The sequence below is a fragment of the Elgaria multicarinata genome, chromosome 11 (assembly GCF_023053635.1).
Source record: "Elgaria multicarinata webbii isolate HBS135686 ecotype San Diego chromosome 11, rElgMul1.1.pri, whole genome shotgun sequence".
NCBI classification, from domain to species: Eukaryota; Metazoa; Chordata; class Lepidosauria; order Squamata; family Anguidae; genus Elgaria; species Elgaria multicarinata.
This window is the reverse complement of record NC_086181.1, coordinates 47,764,778-47,781,463: the sequence shown is the minus strand read 5'-3', so window position 1 is coordinate 47,781,463 and position 16,686 is coordinate 47,764,778. Positions and strand designations below refer to the sequence as shown.

The 16,686-nt window shown below is 53.7% G+C and overlaps 1 protein-coding gene across 1 annotated transcript; it reads right to left on the bottom strand.

The window, feature by feature from the left end:
• Positions 1–71: 71 nt before the first annotated feature.
• Positions 72–15,321, bottom strand: AGFG2 (ArfGAP with FG repeats 2). Its single transcript, XM_063137318.1, has 12 exons — positions 15,027–15,321; positions 11,796–11,889; positions 11,369–11,484; positions 10,572–10,692; positions 9,626–9,761; positions 7,988–8,113; positions 6,215–6,317; positions 4,894–4,958; positions 4,722–4,808; positions 3,938–4,066; positions 1,797–1,882; positions 72–1,409 (listed from the first exon to the last, which is right to left on the bottom strand). The coding sequence occupies exons 1-12, from the start codon at positions 15,296–15,298 to the stop codon at positions 1,338–1,340; spliced, it is 1,407 nt and encodes a 468-aa protein (XP_062993388.1). The 5' UTR covers positions 15,299–15,321; the 3' UTR covers positions 72–1,337.
• Positions 15,322–16,686: the final 1,365 nt, after the last annotated feature.

Sequence of the window (16,686 nt, the reverse complement as noted above, 5' to 3'; positions counted from 1 at the left end):
CATGGGTCAGCATTCGGACAAGGGAAGGTCAGAACGCAGGGGAAAGAGAGAGAGAGAGAGAGAGAGAGAGAGAGAGAGAGAGAGAGAGAGAGAGAGAGAGAGAGAGAGAGAGCAATTCCACCCTCTCCACCTTTCTCCAGATGGCTCACCTGGGCTCTCCCCACCCAGACACCCTGAGCCTGCTAAAGCACACTGTCCATCCCTGCAGAGCATGGAATGAGCACCCAGCAGGCCCCATGGTACACTGGGGGGGGGGGAGAAGGGGGGGTATCCAAACAGCGCAATGCTGGGTATGGAACTGACCACAGAGTCCAGCTTCTTTTCTGAGTTTTTCACGAAAGCACATGTGCAATAAGCCCCCCCCCCATGCCCCACGTTGTCTCGCTCCCAGGCGTGGGCAGCCAAAAGGAAGCCTTCTGAAATGCTTCTGACCTTTAAAGAGGAGGGCTGCTGTGGTGAGGGACAACCTGCTCCAAGCGCCATGCAGGCCCAGGGACAAGCCCACGCGGCGGGTGGATTCCTGGGCGCTCTTGGCTGCCGGGGGGTGGGGTGGGGGCGTCATTATTGCTTCTTCCCTCCTCTGCTCATGAGTGGGGGGTGGGGGTGTAGCTGACTGGCGTACGAAGGCCCCTGCTGGTACTCAATATGTGAAGCAGGATTCAAGCCATCCCTCCTGTTTAGTGCAATTAAATCATGAGAGAAATGTGGGGGGGGGCAGGGGGAGAAGAGGATTCAAAGCTGGAAGCCTTCCTTCCCCAGCACAGTGGATGTGAGGCCAGGCAAGGGAGGAGGGGGCTGCGAGGGTCACTGCGGGGCGGTGAGGCAGATCGGCCTGTGGCAAAGAGAAGCCGGAGCTCTCTCCTTCCCCCTGGGCAGTCCAGGGGGACCAACCCACTGCACGGGCTGCTGGGGGTGGGGAGGCGGCAGCGAGGGGGCGCAGGGAAGCTCTAGTGCCGGTGCAGGCGCTTGACCCCAAGGACTTCCCCTCTGCCAACGTGCAAGGGCTGCGTGGGGATATCGAGTCTCCGCGTCCACTGCTGAGGGAGGCCTGCTCAGCCTCCCTTGCAGGGCTTCGCGTACACTCCCCCACTCGCCTGCCTGCCTGCCTGCCCGCCCGCACTGCTGCCCCACTTCCAGCAAAGCCCACAGTTGCCTGACAAGCCCCCGCCGTGCACCGGTTTGGGCCACCCACACTCCCTCTTCAATGGCCAATAGCTAAAGCACTTTGCACCCGTCCCCATCCGGGCAGAATCACGTGCCCCAAGGGCGGGGCGCTCTCCTATATACGGAGGCAAGTGGAGGGGCGGGGGGGTCTCCGGGGGCTGTTGTTGCCAGCGCTATAAGAAAGGGTTGGTAGGAGGATGTTTTGCCATGGTGAAGGGGACAGCAGGTGCTGCAGCCATCGGGGTCTGTGGGGGAGACAGAAAGGCAGGTCTGTAAAAGAAGACCCCCCAGACACAGACACAGACACAGACACACACACACAGATCAACTGAATGAACAGATTCTTAGACTTAAAATATCCACAAATTTTGAAGGCTGGAAAAACTAATCTATTTCGGTGTCTCCCCCGTCCCCCACATACCAAGCACACAACATTTTCTTAATCATCAGAATCACGTGGCCTTCGTCTTTTCCCGTTTGCTTGTTTTTACTGTGCCCTCACTGGAATACCGCACACACTTCCCTACCCTTTGCAGGCACTCAGAGGGAACAAATGCAATCACAAGAGTGGTGAAGCGGCAGGCAGGCAGGCAGGCACGGAGGCGGGGTTGGGGAAAGAGAGACCTCCTTACCACAAAAGGGTTGGTTGAGATGCCAACCGGCTGTCCGGGGCCCCTCTGACCAGCTTTGGCTACAGGAAATCCACCGAAGGGGGATCCTGAAGGAGGAGAGAGAGAGAGACAGAGAGGGCGACTTTTACTGTTGGGAGAAATCGCGGCAGAGCACCTCGCCTTTCTTCCCAGCCAAAGGCCCTAGCACACAACTAGGGAGGGCGGCCCCCTTCCGGGTTTTGCCCAGATTCGGAGTAATCTGTGGCTCTGGGATCCGGAAGGAATATCGTCCCAGATCAGATAGAGATCTATGTACGCTGGAGCCGGAATTCTGCAGATTGACGGGTGGAGAGGGCCTTGGCAGGCTCCTGGAGAGTCCAAAGTCCTCCAAAGCCCATTTCATCCCTGAACCCAGGACTCTTTGTCAGAGGACTCCTGCCCTACCACACACAACAGGCAGGAGAAAGCAGTGTAAACAGGACAACCGAGGTCACTTCGCCAGCATGCTCTTGCTTCGCATCGAGAGCAGAGCTGTGTGCATGTTTAAAAATAAATACATGTCAAATCTGAGCTCTCTGACTTGTACAAATTATTAAAATCAAGGAACTGTGCACACACGTATTCTGCTGCTCCTACTAGTCATGGGAAGGCAGGGCACAGAGCACTGTTTTGGACACGGACACAGACACGGAGAGAAGATGCAGGATCAGACCAAGGGTTCCTCTAGTGCAGTATTCTGTTTGCACTGTTGCCAACCAGGGATCCACAATCAGGACATGAGAGCCACAGCAGCCTCCTGCACGTGTTCCAAAGCCACTGGTGCACACTATTATTTATTTATTTATTTATTTATTTATTTATTTATTTATTTATATAGCACCATCAATGTACATGGTGCTGTACAGAGTAAAACAATAAATAGCAAGACCCTGCCGCAAAGGCTTACATTCTATATTTTTAGATGCAATTTACCAAAGATTGCTCTCAGAAAAACAGAAACGGTATGGTTGCCCCATATTGTTCATGTGAATTTGTAATAATTTCCCCTTGCTCTGATACTCCTGTGGCAATGATATTTGGTGTCTTCCAGAGTTGCAATTCATAATTTGTTCAGTCCTTACTGAACACAAGTGAGATGCACGGTCCACCCAGTATTATCTGCAGTGACTGGCAGCGCCTCTCCATGGCTTCAGAAAGGGGTTCCCCGCCCCCCCCCCCCCCCCAAAAAAAACCTGGAGATGCCAGAGACTGAATTTGGGACCTTCTGCATGCAGACCTCATGCTCTTTCACTGAGCTGCATAATCTGGATGGCCACCAATCTGGATGGTTGGATATATTCCTGGAGGCAAAGGCTATCAATGGCTACTAGCCCTGTTGGTTGTGTGCTAGCTCCAGTATTCGAGGCAGTAAGCCTGTGTGCACCAGTGGCTGGGGAACATGGGTGGGAGGGAGCTGTTGCACCGTGTCCTGCTTGTTCATCCCTGGCCGATGGCACACAGGCCTACTGCCTTGGATACTGGAGGTGGCACAGAGCCATCACGACTAGCAGCCATGGCTAGCCGCCGCCGCCGCCGCCTCCTCCTCCTCCTCCTCCTCCTCCTCCTCCTCCTCCTCCTCCTCCTCCTCCTCCTCCTCCTCCAGGAATCCATCTAATCCCCTTTTAAAGCCATCCAAGTCGGTGGCCCTCACTACATCTTGTGGTAGTGAATTCCACTGTTTAACTCTGCACTGTGTGAAGAAGCCCTTCCTTTTCTCTGTCCTGAGTCTCCCACCCATCTGCTTCATGGGATATGACCCCCATTGGGTTCTACTATTATGGGAGAGGGAGAACAATGCCTCCCTGTCCACATTCTCCACACCAGACCTCTCTCACGTCTCCCCTCAGCCTCCTTTCTTCCAAGCTGAGCACTCCCAGCTGTTGTCACCTTCCCTCACAGGGGAGGTGCTCCAGCCCCTGGGTCATTTGAGTTGGCCTGTTCTGCATAAGCTGATCTTCTCAACCCATGAAGGCTAGAAAACTCGCCTTTAAAAAAGGCAGAAAACAGAAAGCCGAGACTCTCAGGCCACTGAATTCTGCGGCCTGCAACCTGAGAGTCACAGGCTCTCCGAATATGTGCGGAAGGGACCCATCCATAACCCCCAAGCACAAATGCCCCCTTACCTCCATTCTGCTGTTGACCCAGAATTGGTTGGGGAGGGTAGAAGGGCTGCTGCTGCTGCAGTGGGGAAGCAAAGACGCTGGAGAGTGGGGAGGCGGAGAAGCCGCTGGGAGATCCAACCATGAAGGCACCTGCAAGAAGAGGGGAGAAACACTAAGGGCGCCGGGTGCCTATTTCCTTCCCCTCCCCCTTCTAGGGAACCCAGGAGTCCTGGCTCCCTTCTAACACCTGCTTCAAGCTCTGCAGGTTGTCAGGGCAACAGCTGCAGCCTCCAGCTTGGGGCCAAGCCCTGTGCACCTGCTGCCAATTACAAATCCGGGGCCCTGGCTGCCCGCAGGCCGAAGTGAGGGGAAGCGCAGTCAGGTCTCTGCCGCTGGCCGGGGGACCAAGGGCCACTGGGACGCTGCACCCCCCATTGCTTCCCAGGAAAGACAGCCTGGAAAGGGGGAGACTGACCGGGCTCCATCGCTGGACCAGTGAAAAAGCAGCAGCTACAGGAGATGGCTTCCCCCTCCCTCCTTCCCTCTAGAAAGCACACTGCAGGAAGGCACACTCTGGTCCCTGACGTCAGCCAGAAGACCAAGGACTACTGGGTTGTGGACTTTTCCTATTACCGTGACCTCCTGTAAGCTGGCTTGAGAGTCATTTGGCTGACGGGCGTTATTCTAATAAATAAACCTCTCTCTGGGAACCTGAAGCTGATCCTCCCCCACTCACCCCCAGTCTCTCCTTCCTCCTCTACCCACTTAGAGCAAGGAGCAGCTAGGAGAACACAAAAGGGCTTACCTGGGGCCAAGCCATTAGTCTGGAAGGGGTTAGTGGAAGGCAGCGTGGGCTGGGTGACAGCAGAGGTGGCAAAGGGGTTGGTGCAGGCTGGAAATGAGAGAGAACGGTGGAGGTAGCACCAGAATGCACAGAGAGACCATCAACTTGGAGGGCAAGAAGTGGAGCTACTTACCCCCGTAAGCTGGGGCAGGACTGGGTGGGGGCAGAACAGGTGACTGGCTGAGGGCCCCGAAGACACTGGCAAAGAGAAACACCACTTAAGCACGCAGAAAAGCACCTGGGTGAAGGCTTGGGCAAACTCCCCGCAAAAGCAGCCACAGAAGCTCTGCTTTCTCCAATTGGGGGCCGGGAGGGTTAGAGGGGCTGCCTGGACCACAAAGACAGGAACATTTATCTACCCACCCGGCCCCGCTGACTCCATCTAGGCCATGGTGTACCCCAGGCCAAGAAATGGGGTGCCGCAGGAACATGCCTGCAGAGCCAAGGACTTAAAATGAGTGAGACAAGCCGCACGCTGCAGGTGAAGGCCACAGAGGAAAGGGGTCAACAGAAGAGGGGAGGGACAAGCAGCCCCGGAGCCCGGCAGGCCACACCCCCACACCGCAGAGACTCCACCCAGGAACAGAGGAAGCCGCCTTCAGCTCAGCTAGACCCTGGGCTCATCTGCCCTGGTATTGCAGCTCCCCAGGCAAAAACCTTCCCAGCCCTACTTGGAGAAGCCGGGGATCGAACCCGGGACTGTGTGCATGCAAAACGAGGGCTCTGACACGAGCCTAAGCAAGCCGTTAGGAATCACAACCCTTGTATGTTTCTAGCATGATTCTCAAGTAGACGGACAGGTTGCCACTGGGCAAAGTTGGGCTTCAGTTAAATGGTCTAAGTTTGTCCGATGCCCCTTCTGAGGATATAGCGGAAGGAAAAACACGAACCCCACGAGACTGTGGATGCACCAGAAGAAATCCCTTCTTGGCCTTTGCCCCAGGCTACTGTTCGAAAGGCCGGCCGTTTCTCATCCCTAGTTAAGGGCCAATCCAGGCAAAGAACGGTACTTGTTTCCTTCCCTTTATGTATTAAAATAAATTGTGTTTATGAAAATGAATCGTGTTGAAACGATGTAGTTCTATTTGATATGCATTATTCCCATTGTACCTGTTCTCCACTGAAGGAATTATCACTGTCTGAAATGAATTGTCATTGGACTCGCTTGATATGCTGATGTTGCGCATGATTTTGGTATCGGTGTTGGTCTGTTGTAAACCACTTTTGGGGGTGGGCCGTGGTTTTGGGAAAGGCAGAATACACAGAAACGGACCGACGGATGGAGCTCAACCCCGTCAACTTCTACAGTGTAACCACTGATGCAGAATGGATCGTGGGATCAGCCTTCCATCTTACTTACAGCAAAAGGTTCACGTTTACCCTAAGGAAGTAGCTGAACTGGGCCATGCGAGCCAGTCACACGAAAGGGCGGCAGAGGCAGCCCAAGGGAGTACCTGCTTGGAACGGCTCCCACTCTGAAGGCCCCGCCCATGTCTGGAATGCCCACCCCTGGTTGGCTGGCAGGGGAGGCAGGGAATCCGCCCATGTGGGTGCCACCTGCAAGGAGGAAGAGACAGTGAGTGGGAGGCCCGAAATGGTGGTCTAATAGGGGAGAGGGGGAACAAAGCTTCTGCAACTGGGACTGCACTATTTCATAGAATCAAGGAATAGCAGAGTTGGAAGGGGCCTACAAGGCCATCAAGTCCAACCCCCTGCTCCATGCAGGAATCCACCCTAAAGCATCCCTGACAGATGCTTGTCCAGCTGCCTCTCGAAGGCCTCTAGGATGGGAGAGCCCACAACCTCCCTAGGGAACTGATTCCATTGTCGTACTGCTCTAACAGTCAGGAAGTTTTTCCTGATGTCCAGCTGGAATCTGGCTTCCTTTAACTTGAGCCCGTTATTCTGTGTCCTGCACTCTGGGAGGATCGAGAAGAGATCCTGGCCCTCCTCTGGGTGACATCCTTTCAAGTATTTGAAGAGTGCTATCATGTCTCCCTCTCAACCTTCTCTTCTCCAGGCTAAACGTGCCCAGTTCTTTCAGTCTCTCCTCATAGGGCTTTGTTTCCAGACCCCTGATCATCCTGGTTGCCCTCCTCTGAACACGCTCCGGCTTGTCTGCGTCCTTCTTGAATTGTGGAGCCCAGAACTAGATGCAATACTCTAGATGAGGCCTAACCAGGGCCAAATAGAGAGGAACCAGTACCTCATGTGATTTGGAAGCTATACTTCTATTAATGCAGCCCAAAATAGCATTGGCCTTTCTTGCAGCCCTATCGCACTGTTGGCTCATATTCAGCTTGTGATCTACAACAATTCCAAGATCCTACTCATTTGTAGTACTGCTGAGCCAAGTCTCCCCCATCTTGTAACTGTGCATTTGGTTTCTATTTCCTAGATGTAGAACTTGGCATTTATCCCTATTAAATGTCATTCTGTTGTTTTCAGCCCAGCACTCCAGCCTATCAAGATCACTCTGAAGTTTGTTTCTGTCTTCCATGGTATTAGATATCCCACCCAATTTTGTGTCATCTGCAAATCTGATAAGCATTCCCTGCACCAATCAATCAATCAATCAATCAATCATAGAAACATAGAATAGCAGAGTTGGAAGGGGCCTACAAGGCCATCGAGTCCAACCCCCTGCTCAATGCAGGAATCCACCCTAAAGCATCCCTGACAGGTGGTAGTCCAGCTGCCTCTTGAATGCCTCTAGTGTGGGAGAGCATTTTTGTGGGAGAGCATTTAGTGTGGGAGAGCATTTAGCCAAAACACTTTTGGTTAATTAAAAAAATGGTGTCCCCAATTAATTGAACAGCATTTTTTAAAAAAACAACCAACATTCTTTTTAAAGCAAGTACCTATAAGCACAGCTAATAGTAAGAGGCCCCTTCTTAAAAGTGGAATTCTCCCATTTCTTTCTCTCAGAGCACAGGGAAGGAGGGAGGCCTCGGCTAAGGTGATGTAGGCAGAGTGATGTCTGTTGCGGTGGAATCCAGCCCTCTTTGTGCTCAACGAACCCCCGTGAGCACCCGACTCGGCTCACATCTGTCGGCCAAGCCGCAGGGCTTCCCCCAAACTCTGGGAGCTTTTCCTGGTGTGTTTTTTAATTTACGTAAATAGAAACGCATGCAAATTTGCCGGGCGCTGCTTCTCCTCTATCACAGGATCCAGCTGGCCTGGCTTTTCCCAGGGGAAGGTGTTTGCAGGGACACAGGGGGCATTACCTGCTGCCATGGGCTGGCTCTGGAAAGGGCTGTGGCCGGAGGCTAATGTGTCCCCAAACGCCGATGCTGCAGGGCCTCCGCCAAAGGCATCAAAGCTGGTGAAGGTGGCCTGGGCTGGCACCTGGCCTGGGAAAGAAATGGGGGGGGGGAGAGTTTGAGCTGGAAATGGGGGCTGCAGAGCACCTTCACCGGCGTCCAGACTCTAGCCACACAGCGGGTTTTTATCAGGGGTGGGAGGATGATCGCAACAGGGCCCCCCATCTCATCCAACATCCTGCTACGGCAAGCCAGATGCCTGTGGGAAGTCCACAAGCCAGCCGTGAAGGCAGCAGCTCTCCCATTGCCAGTCCCTCGGATGGCCTCCAAATCAGAAGGCTCTCTGTAGCCAGCCTGGCCAAGACCCGTTGGCAGACCTCTCCTCCTCCTCCTCCTCAAGTCTGTCTCGTCCCCTTTGAAAACCAGCTAAGCCAACAGCCATCACCACATCGTGGTGCAACAAATTCCATACATTAAGTAAAGTGAAAAAAGCAAACTCCACGTTGGACATCGTTAGGAAAGGAACTGAAAATAAAAACGCCAATATCATATTGCCCTCGTACAAATCTACAGTCTGACCACGTCTCAAATACAGTGTACAGTTCTGGCCAATGATACTGCAGAATTGTGCAGAAAACATGTAGAAACGGTCAACCAAAATGATCAAGGGTCTGGAGCGACTCCCCTGTGAGGAAAGGTGGAAACATTTGGAGTTCTTCAGCTTAGAAAAAATAAGGCAAGGAAGGGGAAACAGGAGACGGGTGTTCAAAACGATGCCTGGTGCACAGATAAAGCGGAGAGGGAGGCATGTGGGCCAGATACAAGGCAGGGGCTCCTTCACACGGTACATAATCCGCTCCCACAGTGCGTGGGGGCGGCCACCAACGTGGGCGGCTTTAAAGGGGGGTTCTGACAATTCCCTAGAGGAGAAGGCTACCGATGGCTGCTAGTCCTGGTAGCTGCCTGCGGCCTCCAGTATCAGAGGCACTACGCCCCTGAACGCCCAGTTTCTGGAGAACATGAGCAGGTCCATGCTCGTGCCCAACAACCCTACCTGCGGGCTCCTTGCCTTTCTCACTGGGGCATTTGGCTGGCCGGTGTGGCAACACAATGCTGAACTAGCGAGACCTTGGTCTCGGACAGCCGGCTGCCTGCTGTTCTTAAGTACTGCGCTGTGTGAAGAACTCCTCCCTTCTGCCTGCGCTGAACCTCCTGCCCATCCGTTTCCCTGAGAATCTGGCATTGTGGGGGGAGGAGGAGGAGGAGGAGAAAGAGCCCTCTCCATCCACTCCCTGCAGCCCCCTTCACAACAGAATGCCCCTTTATCACGCCCTCCTTGCCCCTTTCCCCCCGCTCACCCTTTGGGCTGCTGCCCTCTTCGATGCACTTTTTCCTGTGCTACGATGGCCATCCCGAGAGGGGCCACAGAACCGCCCACGAGATCCCGGACGTGGCCGCTCCTCCACCATCTCTCAGTCACACGTACCGGAGTCTCTAGCTCCATCACTCCCCAGCCAGACCCTTCCGGCTGGAGCTGCCCCCCAGTTTGCGTCGGCGTAATACCCGTGCCTGCCCACTCCCACAAGACAGGATGTTACTCACTCCCGAAGGCAGGGAAGGCTGTAAAGGCAGGTCCGGGCTGAGGGGCAGCAAAGGGGTCTCCCCCAATGTCAGCCAGGAGGTCCATACTGGCTTTCTTGGCTGGCTGAGGGACTTGCGGCTGGGCTTTGTCCAGAGTCTGGAAAACAAAGCTGGTCACCCTAAAAGCCTACCAGGATTTGGGCCTCCCAGAGACCTTGCCCCTCTCTCCCCTCAGAGCCCGGGGTGCTCCTGGGAAGCCCACGAAGCCAATCGCTCTCACTCAGGGAATGGGCCAGAACAGCCACGGAGGACAGATTCACGTGGACAGGCGAGGTGTTGGACCCCACCGCACCGTGGGTATTCGTATAGCCCAGGGACGGCTTGCGGAAGGAAATGCTCGTCTGTGCCTAAGGAGCACCGACCCGGGCTCAGCACTTCCTCTTGTCCTTTGGAGCTGGTGAGTCGCTGACCTGGAAGTTGTCCCTGCGTCTACACAAACAAGCAGCTCCAATATTTGTCTGAACCCAGAATCAGGGGCCTACTATTGAGGGGGTTTGTGGGGAGTCAGGCGCCGCTACAAGCACAAAGAAGGCACCCTGGACGGAGACGGCACGGGGCATCCGGTGACTTTGCTAGCCCATGCTGGAGGAGACAGCAGGGTCACACGGTGACTGGTGGAACGACAGGACTGTCCTGTCACGAAGGAGGTGGGACGTCCGGGCAGCACTAACCACTGAAGAGCCCCTCATGGAGCTGAGGGCCAGGGAGCTCAAGAGGCTAGTTGGAAGGAATCTCGCTACGGTCACCCCCCGTCCCCCGGCCCGCCCGGTATCTTTTACACTGTCGCAGCTGACAGAAACCTTGTGTTAGGACTGCTGGTGGAATAGGCTGGCCTGGGGTGACCGGAGCACAGAAAGAAGGGCCCCAGCAACTTTGTTGAGTCAGAGTGTTCCCCCGTAGTTCCAACCTGAGCAGGCTTGACTGCCGTAGGCACAGGTCCCGAGTCCCCCAGCAGCGTCTTCACCTCTGCAGCGGAGCTCTGGGCACTCAGAGAGGCCAAGCCTTTGGCTTGTTCTGGTGAGATGTACCTGTAAGGGAGGCCAGGGAAGAAGGTGAGCCACCAAGGACATTCTCCCCAAACCCCTGCTCTCCAAAACCCCTGCCCTTTACCACCCTCTTCCTTGTGAAAATGCAGCAGTAGAAACACCTCCTCCCATATCTACCTACCTGGACCCCTTAGGGTTATCTTCTGGGGCTCTTCTCTGGGTGCCCCAACTGAATAAGGTGACGAGGGAGGCTCCTGGGGAGGGGGCCATTTCTGTGGTGGCACCTGGTCACGGAATACAACCCCCAGAGAGGCTCACCTGACACCTCAGTTGCCGTCTTTAAAGGGCGAGGTGAAGAATGCTTTATTCTCCCAGGCTTTTCAGTTGCTGAAAGTGTGTTTGTGTTTTTTAGATATTTGGACGGCTCCTTTCCCCTGCTGTTGGTTTTGCTTTGGTTTATTATGTGGCTGTTTTGTTTTAGAATTTACATTGTTTTCTACCACAATTATGCATTTGATGGTTTAAACTTTATTTTATGACCCACCCAAAGAGCTCTGGCTCCTGGTGAGAATCAAATACGTAGTAAATACCCGCAATACGAAAAGCAGGCAGAGGGAGCCCAGCGTGCGCCCGTGGGCAGAATCTGGGCTGCGCAGCGGAATGCAGGACGCCTCTGCCTGCTCGTGAGCCTTGTCCCATCCTCTGCCTCCCCTCTCACCATCTCTTCTTCTCGTATTTCTCCTGTAAGAACTCCTTCACTTTCTGAGGGTCTTGGGAATCTGGCAGCAGAGACGTCCGTGAGTCAAAGGTGCCCAACCAGATCTTCCGACATACCTGGGGAGGGGTGCCAGAGTTAGCCTATGAAGCTGCAATTCAGGGCTCCAGGGTTCTTTAGGAAGGGAGTGGGCCTGAATGAATGAGCGCTGGGGAGGGAGGCCCACCGTCGCCCCTCTGAGAAACCTCCTTTCTTTCCTCCACCCTCCCAAGGGATGATACAGAGAATGCGCCTTTGCTATTTTGCCATGTTTCACTGTTAAGTCGCTTTGAGCATGAACTATGTATGGAAAGGCGGTGCATAAACAAAACGGCACAGACACGGCCTCAGTGCACAGAGTCAACACGGCCCATGCTGGCCTTCAACTCACCTCGTTCCCGCGGGACTGGAGGAACTGTACCTCGCTCTCTGTGAAGGTTGTCATGGAAATGGATTTGACCCGGTGAGGGGGATTCAGCCCACGGCTGCATTGGGGTGGGAAAAAGAAGAGAAAAGCACCCACCAATTAGATGCCAAAGTTCTCCGGGGGAGAGGAGGAGGCGTAAATGGCAAAAGAAACATGGGCTTGTGGGTTCCACTCTGTTTTCAGGGAACTGCGTGCATTTACAAGAGAGGCACCCTGGTGAGTAGTGAGGCAGGCAGCAGTCCATGCAGGCAGGTGACACACACACACACTTTTTGAGTGCACAATGAGTTCTGGAATCCAGGAGGGAGTCCTGGCCCTCAGTATTAGAAGGCAGTGCTGGGCTCTATGTGCCTTCTACGTTCCACACAACGGCCATGTGGTACCCCGGCACCAACTCTGCCCCCAGGCGCCTGCTGGCTCGGTCATGGCTCCCATTTCCTACCATTCTGAACTGCTGAGGCAAGGATTTACTGCTGGTGGCAGTTAATTATTAAAAGGGCTAAAAATGAAATATTCAGAACTGCGCTCATGCTGCAAACTGGGCACAGGAACAGCCCCCTCTGGGACCAGTGCCGGGCAAGGGATAACTAAACATTACAGGGACGGGGGAAAGGGGGGGGAGAAGAGGAAGGAGTCAAAGTCCTAGACCTTGCTGCTGTTCACTTCCACAATACTTCCTTTTCATGTGTGCTCCAGAGTTGTGCTCCAATCAGCCATGGAGGAATATGTGGGTTTTACATGCTTAAAGTCTTCCAATCCCTGCAAAGAGCCCTCACTTAGGGGTCACCTACAGCTGGCCTTACTTGCAAACACCGCCCCCGCCCCATATGACATCTCAACATCAGGGCAACAGCTCCCTCGACCCCTTGAAGCCCGGTGTCAGGGTCCTTTCTCAAGGGACAGTACTAGAAAGCAGTGCTGGGTTCTATGGCACCACAGGGCTCCATTTTACCCCCCATGCGCTTGCGTATCTATATGAAGCCACTGGGAGAAGTGATCCAGAGCTCTGGGCTTCAACGTCACCAACATACTGATGGCACGAACACGGCTCTACCTCTCTTTCACACCTAAGAATCCAAGGGAGGCAGGAAACTCCTGAAAAAATGTTTGGATCCAGTTTGCGATGGACACAGAAGATAAGCTGAAACTTAATATGGGATGGAGGTTCCGCAGCTTGGGAAGTCCTTGACGCCTCCCCCTAGAAGGACCAGGTGTGCAGCTTGGTGGTGCTCCTGGATACATTGCAGCCTGGGGAGCTGCAGGCAGTGGCTGCGGGCGGGATGCCTTTTACAAGCTCCGATTGGTCCCCCTCTGCTCCAGACTGGGTCCTATCTGATCTGACCTCAGTTGCCCATGCACTGGTTACCTCCAAATTAGACTACTGCAATGCACTTATATGGGGCTGGCTCTGAAGACAGTATGGAAGCTACAACTGGTACAAAATACGGAAGCCAGGAAGTCTAAAAACGTAACTTCAGCCAACTGGGCCCAGTACAGAGTCCTGAACAGCTTGGGTCCAAGTCATCTGAAGGGTGATCTATTTAATCCTGCTGTACGCTGAGATCTGTTTTAGGGGTCCAGCTTTGAGTGCCTGCAGTTAAGATTGGTTCGCTTGGCATGCACAAGAGTCGGGGGCTTCTCAGTGGTGGCTGGTTTCACTCTGGTGCTGCAGCATTTTCACTCTTTGCTGCGGATTTCATTATGTGCCGTTTCTATTCATGGTTTTGTTGCTTGCACTTTATGTTATGAGTATATTGTACAATGCCTAGAGAACATGGATTATTTGGGTGGTTTAAAAGCATAACTAATATATGAAATAAATAATTTTTTTATAAATAAATATGATAAGCAAAGGCATTATTATGGCACTTCAGACATTCATTTATACACGGAAAAAATAATGGGAGAAATCTTCCAAAATGTAATGTCAGCACCTGCGACCCCTTGCTCAACACGAGCACACCCCACCCCATGGGCCATGTCTGCCCCATGCCCAGCATATAGAAAACACCTGCCTTGTATTTTATATTGTATTTTATATTATGGTTTTATACTGTTGTTTTATACTTTATTAGATTGTAAGCCTATGCGGCAGGGCCTTGCTATTTACTGATTTACTCTGTACAGCACCATGTACATTGATGGTGCTATATAAATAAATAAATAAATAATAATAATAATAATAAACTTTGAATGGTTTTAATTTTTGTGAACCGCCCAGAGAGCTCCGGCTATTGGGCGGTATAGAAATGTAATAAATAAATAAATAAATAAATAAATTGCCCCACCCCTCTGATTTCCATCTGGAGCACCCCTCCCCCTCCTTGTTTGCTCCACCCCTTGGACTTACACCCCTCCCCCTCAGCCCCAGCTTTTAATTTCCATGTGAAGCGCCCCTCCCCCTCCTTGTTTGCTCCACCCCCTGGATTTACGCCCCTCCCCCTTAGCCCCACCTTTTAATTTCCCTATGGAGCGCCCCTCCCCTTTGGATTTGCATATGGAATACCCCTCCACTCGGATTTGCATATGGAGTGCCCCTCCCCCTCCTCATTTGCTCCACCCCCTGGATTTACGCCCCTCCCCCGTAGCCCCAGGTCTTCATTTCCATCTGGAGCGCCCCTCCCCCTCCTCATTTGCTCCACCCCCTGGGTTTCCACCCTTCCCCCTTAGCCCCACCTCTTCACTTCCATCTGGAGTGCCCCTCCCCCTCCTCATTTGCTCCACCCCCTGGATTTACGCCCCTCCCCCGTAGCCCCAGGTCTTCATTTCCATCTGGAGCGCCCCTCCCCCTCCTCATTTGCTCCACCCCCTGGGTTTCCACCCTTCCCCCTTAGCCCCACCTCTTCACTTCCATCTGGAGCACCCCTCCCCCTGCTTGTTTGCTCCACCCCCTGGGTTTACGCCCCTCCCCCTTAGCCCCACCTCTTCACTTCCATCTGGAGCGCCCCTCCCCCTGCTTGTTTGCTCCACCCCCTGGATTTACGCCCCTCCCCCTTAGCCCCACCTCTTCACTTCCATCTGGAGCGCCCCTCCCCCGGCTTGTTTGCTCCACCCCCTGGGTTTACGCCCCTCCCCCTTAGCCCCACCTCTTCACTTCCATCTGGAGCGCCCCTCCCCTTCCTTGTTTGCTCCACCCCTGGGGTTACGCCCCTCCCCCTCCTCTCCCCTCTCCCCTCCCCCCACCCCGGGACTCACAGCGCCCCCGAGCAGGTGGTGCAAACGAAGCTGCCGATGGTGATGTCCACGTAGGTGACGCCGCGCTGCCCGCACTCGAAGCAGAGGCGGCTGGCGGGCTCGGAGCTGACGAGCTCCCTGACCCGGCGGGACCAGACCTCCGACTCCGAGTCCCGCGGGGAGCCCGGCTTCCTCGACCCGGCCGCCATCCGGGCGCACCTGAGCCCCTCACTCCCTGTCACGGCCGCTGCCACCACGCATGCGCCGGCAGCCGCCCACCACGCACGGCGCATGCTCCGCTCCGGTCGGGTTGGGCTTCTGCCCACTGACCTTCCACGCCGCCCCCGCCCCCTACCTGAGCTGGGGCGCGCATGCGCACTCAGGGCTCGCGGCGTTCCTTCGTTGCGCGTGCGCCCAATAACGCCGGCAAAGGCGGGCCCTCGAAAGGGGATGGGGAAAGGTTTCCTTTGGAGCGCATGCGCACTATACCCTTGGACGAGCCGCCTCCCCTTGCTCTCGCTGCGCTTCGCTCTCAACGCGCGTGCGGGAGCTTTCCCGCCTTTTCCTCCGCTACTGAAAGGGGTGTGGGGTGGTGCTCGCGCGCCGCCTGAGGATGGAGGGGGGGCCGCGCGCGCGAAGGACAGCGAGAGGCTTTCCCGCCAAAACACCAACGGCCTCCTGCTAGCTAGCTTCAGTTTTACCTCAGGATTCACAGCCGCCTGTATGGCGGGGCTCGTCGTCACCTCTATAAAATTTCCAGCTCGTGACAGTAAAAAGAAAACGAACATTTTTCTTCTTAGTCCTGCCATTCCCGCCAAGTATTGCCAATAGTTCCTGGCAGAAATCTGCCAATTACTTCCTCAGTATAAAAATGTACACGTACTACCATGTGCTTTTACCCTAAATACTAAAAAGGATGTTACACGAAATAATAATTGTTATAACACAATGGATGCCCCTACCTAGTGATCTCAATTATTATTCTTAATTTTACGTTTATACTGTTTTATCCTCCAAAAAAAAATGAGATGCTCAAAGTAGCTTACAAAATATATAAAACCAATCATTAACACGTTTGTAGTAAGCTAAAGCAGCACCAGCAAAGACAAAAAACATACAAGTACCAAAAACAAGAATAAATTAAATTAAGCAAGAATCAAACTAAACTTGTTCGGAAAGGTCTTGAAGTGTTGGCGAAACACAGATAAAGAGGAATATGGCGTCTTGGGTCAAAGAGGCCTTAAATACGAGGCACTGCCGAGGAGGAATGCCTCCTGTGTAGATATATGGCCACCAACTGTCCCTCTGAAGGCAGTTAAGAGGCCCACAAACAACCACGTGCCTCGTGTGGGAATTGTGGATGTCCAACATTTTAACTGGACATTCTCTATTGCAACCACACAGGCCCTAGGGCACCATTAGTGTGGAAAAAAGGTCTCCTATTAGTAGAGAAAGAAGTAAAACATGGCAACCAGATGTGTGATCAGCAAAGGGAAGATCAGTTTTCACAGAAATCCAGGCTTTAGGGATTTTACCCAGTGCTAGGGTTGGGCCTCGGGGGCCAAAGCTGTCCAGCCCCTGCTCCACCATTACCCACATAGTGGCAGGTGATGATGACATCAGGGTAGCAGATGCAAACTCCATATTGTTCTTGTAGTCGTGATGGTGCTATAATTAAAGT